The following is a 7,284-nucleotide window of genomic DNA, read 5'->3' on the forward strand; positions in this document are numbered from 1 at the left end:
TTTGAGTTAGGAACAGCCAGCCTGTGTCTGTTATTGATGTTTCTGGCATGATGGGGTTAACCTGTGAATGCAAAGTGGCACGAGGGACATTGGCACCCAGCTAACCACCCACTCCCATTTTCCAGGCCCCATTCACAACCATTGAATTTTCTCTCTACTAGCTTCACCCAACCTTACCTTCCCACACCCCTATTAAACCATTTTGTAGCTGGAGGGCCAAAGGGTGTGCCTGTTGCCTCTGGAGGCTCCAAGGCTTGTCACATCAAGCCCTAACCAAGCAGGTCCCGTTGTCACGGCAACACGGATGCCTCTTCTCCTGCTCTCCTGATCCTGGCATTTGCCCTGCACTGAGATACCGAGATCTTGTTCCCTCATCCACCTGGGGATTCTGGGAACACCGGGAAGCCCACGTGGCCTTAGTACCGAGGACTTGGGAGACCTGCTGGACTGTGCAGTCCTGGGCAGTGCAGCTGAGGTGCATTCTTCTGATCCTGTCGCTCCAGGGCTTTGAGGTGGCCTCCAGAGTCGCCCCACAGCTCGCAGGTGGCGTGTCCCTGCCCAGCAGCGCCTGCAGAGTCAGAGAAAGTGAGCCGGAGACCAGGGGCTTTGCTCCAACGGGACCCTGGAAGTACCGAGCGCCTTGGGTAAGGGCTGGATCTCTGCCAAGGCAGGCAGTGGGGGCAGGAGGCGGAACCCAGTCGGCGCTGGAGGGGAGGGGTGGGAAGAGCTCCTGACTGCGGAGGGCGGCTCCAGTTGCAGAGGGGCAGGTGCTGGTGGGAGAGGGCGGGACCCGGTGTCTAGGTTGCCCAGGCAGAGCAGGGGTGCCCTGGGTCCAGCCCTAAGAAAGAGAGGATGGGAGGGCTCCTGGCTGTGGGGATCAGGAAGGGAGGGCTCCCGGCTGCTGCGGGGTTGCAGACGATGGTGGGAGGGGCTCCGGCTGCAGTGGCCCCAGCAGGGGTGTCGGACAAGGCGAAAGGGGACCTTCTCCTTGCAGAGGTGAAGGGCTGCATGGTGGGGGTTCTGAGTCGTGGCCTGGAAGACGTGAACTGGCCAGGGAGGAGTTCCAGGTCGGTGTGGGGGGCGGTGCGGTGGGCTGTCTGGCACCAGTGTCCCTCTCTCCCCTTTGCACCCACAGGCCTCCACTGCAGAGCCTGCGACAGTCTGCGCGCCCCTGTGCGATCGCGCCCCTCCCCGGCAGGTATCCGCGATGGCACTGGCTATGCTTCGTGGCTGGTGCAGGTGGATGGGCGTGGATGCTCAGCGCTCGCTGCTCATCCTGGGCATTCCCCACGACTGTGAGGACCAGGAATTCCAGGAGGCCGCGCAGGCTGCCCTCCAGCCCCTGGGAAGATACCCAGTGCTGGGCAAGGTGTTCAGAAAGGAGTTCAGATCCAAGGTCGCCTTGGTGGAGATGGCTCAGTATTTAAACCGAAGTGTGATCCCCCGACAAATACCAGGCATGGGAGGACCCTGGACTGTGGTCTTCCTGCCCCAGGCCCCAGAATCAGAGTCACAGGATACACCCAATTTCCTTGCACAGACCCAGAGGCAAGCAGGGGTTGCCTTGGCAGGCGAGGCAGGAGCTGGGCATGGGGCAGGAGCTGGAGGCAAGGCAGCTTCTGGAGGCAAGGAAGGGGCTGGAGGCGGGGCAGCAGCTGGAGGCGGGGCAGGAGCTGGAGGCGAGGAAGGAGCTGGAGGCGGGGCAGCGGCTGGAGGCGGGGCAGCGGCTGGAGGCGGGGCAGGAGCTAGAGGCGAGGAGGGAGATGGAGGCGGGGCAGCGACTGGAGGCGGGGCAGCAGCTGCAGGCGGGGCAGGAGCTGGAGGTGAGGAAGGAAGCGAGGCAGAAGCTGGAGGCGAGGCAGGAAGTGAGGCAGGAGCCGGAGGTGAGGAAGGAACTGGAAGCGAGGCAGCGTCTGGAGGCGGGGCAGGAGCTGGAGGCGGGGCAGCGGCTGGAGGCGGGTCAGGAGTTAGAGGCGAGGAAGGACATGGAGGCGGGGCAGCGGCAGGAGGCGGAGCAGCAGCTGGAGGCGGGGCAGGAGCTAGAGGCCAGGAAGGAGCTGGGGGCCAGGAAGGAGATGGAGGCGGGCAGCGGCAGGAGGCGGGGCAGCAGCTGGAGGCGGGGCAGGAGCTAGAGGCCAGGAAGGAGCTGGAGGCGGGGCAGCAGCTGGAGGCGAGGAGGGAGCTGGAGGTGAGGAAGGAGGTGAGGCAGGAGCTGGAGGTGAGGAAGGAACTGGAGGCGAGGCAGCGGCTGGAGGCGGGGCAGGAGCTGGAGGCGGGGCAGCGGCTGGAGGCAGGGCAGCAGGTGGAGGCGCAGAAGGAGCTGGAGGTGAGGAAGGAATTGGAGGCAAGGCAGGAACTGGAGGCAAGGCAGCGGCTGGAGGCGGGGCAGCGTCTGGAGGCGGGGCAGCGTCTGGAGGCGGGTCAGCGGCTGGAGGCCAGGAAGGAGCTGGAGGTGAGGAAGGAACTGGAGGCTAGGCAGCAGCTCTGGAGGCGGGGCAGCGGCTGGAGGCGAGGAAGGAGCTGGAGGCGGGGCAGCAGCTGGAGGTGAGGAAGGAACTGGAGGCAAGGCAGTGGCTGGAGGTGAGGAAGGAACTGGAGGCGAGGAAGTGGCTGGAGGCGAGGAAGGAGCTGGAGGCAGGGCAGCCACTTGGGCCAGGCAGGGCCTGAAGAGGAAGCAGGAGAGTCAGATGAGGAGGGAGCCGCTGGGGACGCAGGAATTGCAGGTTTGTTAGGATCTGTGAGTGTGGCAGGAGCTGCAGGTGAGGCGGGACCTGCAGGTGAGGAAGGAGCTGTGGGTGTGGCAGGAGCCATAGGTGCGGGAAGATCCTGGACCCAGCCTTGGAGCTGGAGCCCGGCCTGGCAGCCTGTGCTGGAAAACAGGGCCTCTATGAAACTGAGAACCTTTCCTGGAATGGAAGAGCCACACCGAGAAGAAGAGTCCTTTGAGAGCTGGCTGGATCACGCCAGCGACATGCTGTACCTGTGGTGCCACATCACAGAAAGGGAGAGGAGGAGGAGGCTGATGGAGAGCTTGGGTGGCCCCGCACTGGATCTCGTGTGCGGCCTCCTGGCAGAAAACCCTGACGTCCCTGCACAGGATTGCCTGGCCGCGCTGGTCCAGGTGTTTGGGAGGAAGGACACCCCCACGACCGCACGGCTGAAGTTCCTGACCTGTGGCCAGCGGCCCCAGGAGACTCTCTTTGTCTATGTGATTCGCCTGGAAGGCCTGCTGCAGTCGGCCGTGGAGAAGGGGGCCATCCATCCCAACCTTGCGGACCAGTTACGCGCCCGGCAGGTGCTGATGCGGGCCCGCCCCAACGAGATGCTCGAGGACAAGCTGAGGAGGATGCGGCTGGACAGGAGACCACCTGGCTTCCTGGGGATGCTGCGGCTCATTCAGGAGACCGAGGCATGGGAGGCCACCGCAGCTAGGAGTGAGCACTTGCAAGTGGAAGAGGGGGCCCGTGTGGGCACCGGAGGCCTGGCCGCTGCCCGGGCCAGTGGAGAGGTTGCCGAAGCCTCCCCAGCCAGGGAAGATGCTTCCCAGGCTGCCCTGGCCAACCTAGGGGCCAGTGAGGCCGTTCCTGGCAGTGCCGAAGCTGATACGGCTGCTCCTGAAGCCCATGATGCCACCAGGGCAGCCCTCGTCCCTGAGGAGGCCCCCAAGATCTTCCCTGCCACGCAGGAAGATGAAAATGCTCCCGCCTCTGCGGGCCTAGATCAGGCAAGGCCCTCAGAGGCCCCTGGGGGCCCCACCCCTGCCCAGATGGGCAGCGCTTCCAGGGAGGGCCCGGGAGGTCCTGGCTGTGAGCCGGAGGGCCTCGCCCAGGCAGGAGACCAGGAGGCTGGGGAGCCCCTGGAGGAGGGGCCCAAGCCCATCCCAGAGGAGTCGGGAAACGAGGACGGGGCTGGGGAGGTGAGGCCCCCCAAGTGCTCCTCGGGCAAATAGGCTCAGAAGGCCCAGGGGCCCCCTCTCCTCTCAGGCAGCAGCGCTCTGGAGGCAGGGGGAGGCCACGCCAGGGCAGCAGCCTCTCCCCACATGGAGGCAACAACCCACCCAGCCCAAATTCCCAGGACCCCATCTTCCCAAGACACCCTGGCCACCACCATCAGCCCTTCCAACGGACCAGGATGACCGTACTTGATGCAGAGTGGGGCAGGGAGAGGTGCCCCCTCCCATGGCAGCTCCACCCCAGCCCCAGCCCCAGCCCCAGCCCGAAACCCTGCCAGTCCAGGCAGCCAGCCTGGGAAGCACCCCTGAGTGGCTGGCCCTAGCCTAGGTGAGGGGCACCTGAAAATGTGTGCCACCCACACTGGCCTGGGAGATGTTAGGGGCCGTCTCAAGGGTGCCGGCCCCTCGGGCCGCCCAAGAGGGGGACCCTCATTCACTGACCCGTGGAGCACATCACTCCACGCTCTGAGAAGCCCACTTGTGCCTCTGTAGGCCCCTTAGTGACCCCCCGTGTCAAGTGGCACCCCCAGCTCCCCCTACACGCACCCTAGTTACCATTCCCGTGCAGAGCCCTGAGGTGTGCAGGAGCCCGCGGCGGGTGTCCTGGCCTGACGCAGCAGCCACCTCTCAGCCCTGGGTGTGTGGCACGAGCTTCAGTGTGAGCCCAGGCTCTGTTCGCTGTCGTGCGGTGTCGTGAGCTCAGCCCATGCTTCCTCGGTGTAGGTTTAGGCCAACTGCTGCTTGTTCTTGTGGAGATGTGTGTGTGTTCTTATCTGAGCAGCCGCCCCCACCCCGCCCCGGAGACCTGTTGAAGCCCAGTCCCAGGAGATGGCAGGAAGGACAGAAGGCATGGTTGGTGCTCACCCCATGACCTCAGGAAGGAAGAACTGGACCAAGGACAGAGGTGGCCTGTGAGAGTCTCCACGGAACTGTGCTCTGATGTACCACTCTCTTGCTACTTGTGACTCAGTTTCTTCGGCTTGTCCAAGTGTCCCCTGCTGAGTTTTCCAGTGTCCTGTGACTGTCCTGTGTAGGCCATAGGGCAGGACCAGGCCCCAGCATGTCAGCAAGAGGGGAGGGTGCCCTGGCTAGCATCCATCAACCTGGCCAGAGACTGTGGGGCCCTCAGGAGGGGAGACTATGGGTGGATGCCATCATGTTGGGGCAAGCAGAGGCACCTTGTTTGGGACCTGAAGAGGAGGGGAGCCATGACCTGTGGGCTGTAGTACCTGTTAGACATTCTTCTCTATGTTGTCATTACCTCTCTTCAATGGTTTCAGTAAATGTCTTCAATAAAGTGCATTGAATGTTTCAGCTGAGTCTGGCCTCTGCTGTGGGCAATTGAAGGAAGGGCCTACTGGTATAGGAGTGGGGTCAACAGTGGCCTGGTATCCCGAGTTGGTAGTGAGGTATGGTGGAAGCATGGTCCAAGATAGGGTATGGGGTGCCTCATGTGTAAAATTTGTCACCACACAGGGAACAGTGGCTTATGGATCCTGTAAGGGAACTGAGTAAGCTAAATTTTGTCCATCAATAGGAGTCTGGTGTGTGCCGGCAGCAGCTCATTTAATGTCCTGAGCATACACTGAACGCTATGGAGATAACTAGGCAAGACACTGAAAGAAGGAAAATATATATATATATATATATATATATATATATATATATATATATATATATATATATATTTCGAGAGAGAGAGACAGAGACAGAGTGTGTGAGTGGGGTAGGGGCAGAGATGGAGGCACAGAATCCAAAGCAGGCTCCAAGCTCTGAGCTGTCAGCACAGAGCCCAAGGCAGAGCTCAGCTCAGGAACTTTAGGATCATAACCTGAGCAGATGCTTAACCGACTGAGACATCCAGGAGACCCAACAGAGATATATATTGAATAGCTCCTGGTTTTATTCTCATCAACTCAGTCTCTGCAATTAATGTTCTAGAGCCTTCACGATATGTTTGGAAAACAAGGAGATTCTGGATTGGGAAGAAAAATGGTAGAGATTCCAGCACTCCTCCAGGAGTCTGGGCAGCCTGGACACAAGTCTGGCTTCCCGCGTGCGCTCCTGACTGGCGCGCGTCTGTTCGCGTGCGCTTATTGGAGCGAGACAGAGTCTTGTGTGCGCCTGCGCACTGGGCCGAGCGCGGTGAAGCTGGTGTGCGCCTGCGCGCACCGCCATTTCCTGCAACTGGAAGCTTGGGTAACTTTGCCCATCGGAAAATGCGACAGCCCACAGAGCGAAATGGCTGCCCTGGGGGAGAACGGCCTCAGTGTAGCTTTTCTTGCTGCCGTGCTGATTCCGGCCGCTAGATGGTGCGCGAGGATCACAAATGGGCTAGGCCTACCGTCTGGGAGGCTCCCTGGGCCCTCGCTGCCCTTGCCCTGCTGGCCCAGTGGGCTCTGGTGGTGCCACCGACCTTGGGGTGAAGCAGCCCCTCTGACCACGTGTGGAGGGACCATCGCCACAGTCCAGGCGGAGGCGAGAAAGAGAGCGAGCTGGGTGCCCGTAAGGAGCTGAACGGGGCTCCTGTGGTCCCCGCCTGTTTGGCAGGGTGCCCCGGCCTCTCGGTCGTTTCTGGCCACTGGCCACTGATCTCCAGAGCTGCCCAGGGGCAGGGGCTGTGGACATACTGGGAGGGCAGCGGATCCTCCACCCATGAGGGACCTCCTGGGCAGATCTGCCTGGGCAGGGCTCTGGGGTTCTGTGGAAAGGCAGCTTAATTCCCAAGAGTTGGGCGAGGAAGGGTGATGGGGGTGGGCAAGGTGATCCTGCAGAGCCGTGGAGCCTTACGTTTCCTAGGTCCTGAGATCATGTGGGCCTTTCTTTTTTAATCAGTAGAAACTGAGTTACAAGAAAAATTAAGGGATTGTAGTGGTCATAGAATTACAGAGCTAGGCTTCTTATGTTTGGGATTTGTGCTCCTTTCATTCACTGTACAGTTTCCATTTCATAGATAGTTCTTAACTGCCATGGCCTTGATGAGCCTAGTGGGAGAGTTGCTGTGGCAGTCAGACTGGATGTGAGGGAGGGGTCAGCTAAGGCTGAATGATTCTCCAAGTGTCTCCTAAACAATCCTATCTTATTTTACTTCCTGCCTCTCTGATATTTGTAATGGTGCTCCAACACTTCTATTCTATTTAGATATCTACTATTCTTGCTCCAATGGACCGTCTGTATCATGTAATTAAAGCTCAGTTGTTTTACTTGAGGGGACTTCATGAGTGACTCTCCTGTTGTCTTTATTTTCATGGAATCTTCTTGATGCATTCACACTAAAGCAAGTAGTTTCTGTTAACATTGGTACCAAGCAGCTGAGAGGTCTTAATGTCATC

At 60.3% G+C, this 7,284-nt stretch overlaps 1 protein-coding gene across 1 annotated transcript; it reads left to right on the forward strand.

The window, feature by feature from the left end:
• Positions 1-1,050: 1,050 nt before the first annotated feature.
• Positions 1,051-5,266, forward strand: LOC113597422 (paraneoplastic antigen Ma6F-like). Its single transcript, XM_053201666.1, has 3 exons — positions 1,051-2,200; positions 2,264-2,501; positions 2,586-5,266. Exons 1-3 carry the CDS (start codon positions 1,208-1,210, stop codon positions 3,947-3,949), a joined length of 2,595 nt encoding a protein of 864 aa, XP_053057641.1. The 5' UTR covers positions 1,051-1,207; the 3' UTR covers positions 3,950-5,266.
• Positions 5,267-7,284: the final 2,018 nt, after the last annotated feature.

The sequence above is a fragment of the Acinonyx jubatus genome, chromosome X, assembly GCF_027475565.1.
Source record: "Acinonyx jubatus isolate Ajub_Pintada_27869175 chromosome X, VMU_Ajub_asm_v1.0, whole genome shotgun sequence".
Classification (NCBI taxonomy): Eukaryota; Metazoa; Chordata; class Mammalia; order Carnivora; family Felidae; genus Acinonyx; species Acinonyx jubatus.

What these genes read in the sequence shown, in the direction of transcription:
- LOC113597422 (XM_053201666.1), top strand. Translation starts at nt 1,208, where the DNA reads ATGGCACTGGCTATGCTTCGTGGCTGGTGCAGGTGGATGGGCGTGGAT. An exon ending in AGCTGGAGGTGAGGAAGGAG is followed by an intron (nt 2,201 to 2,263) that starts GTGAGGCAGGAG and finishes GAGGCGGGGCAG; the next exon opens with GAGCTGGAGGCGGGGCAGCG. An exon ending in GCTCTGGAGGCGGGGCAGCG is followed by an intron (nt 2,502 to 2,585) that starts GCTGGAGGCGAG and finishes GCTGGAGGTGAG; the next exon opens with GAAGGAACTGGAGGCGAGGA.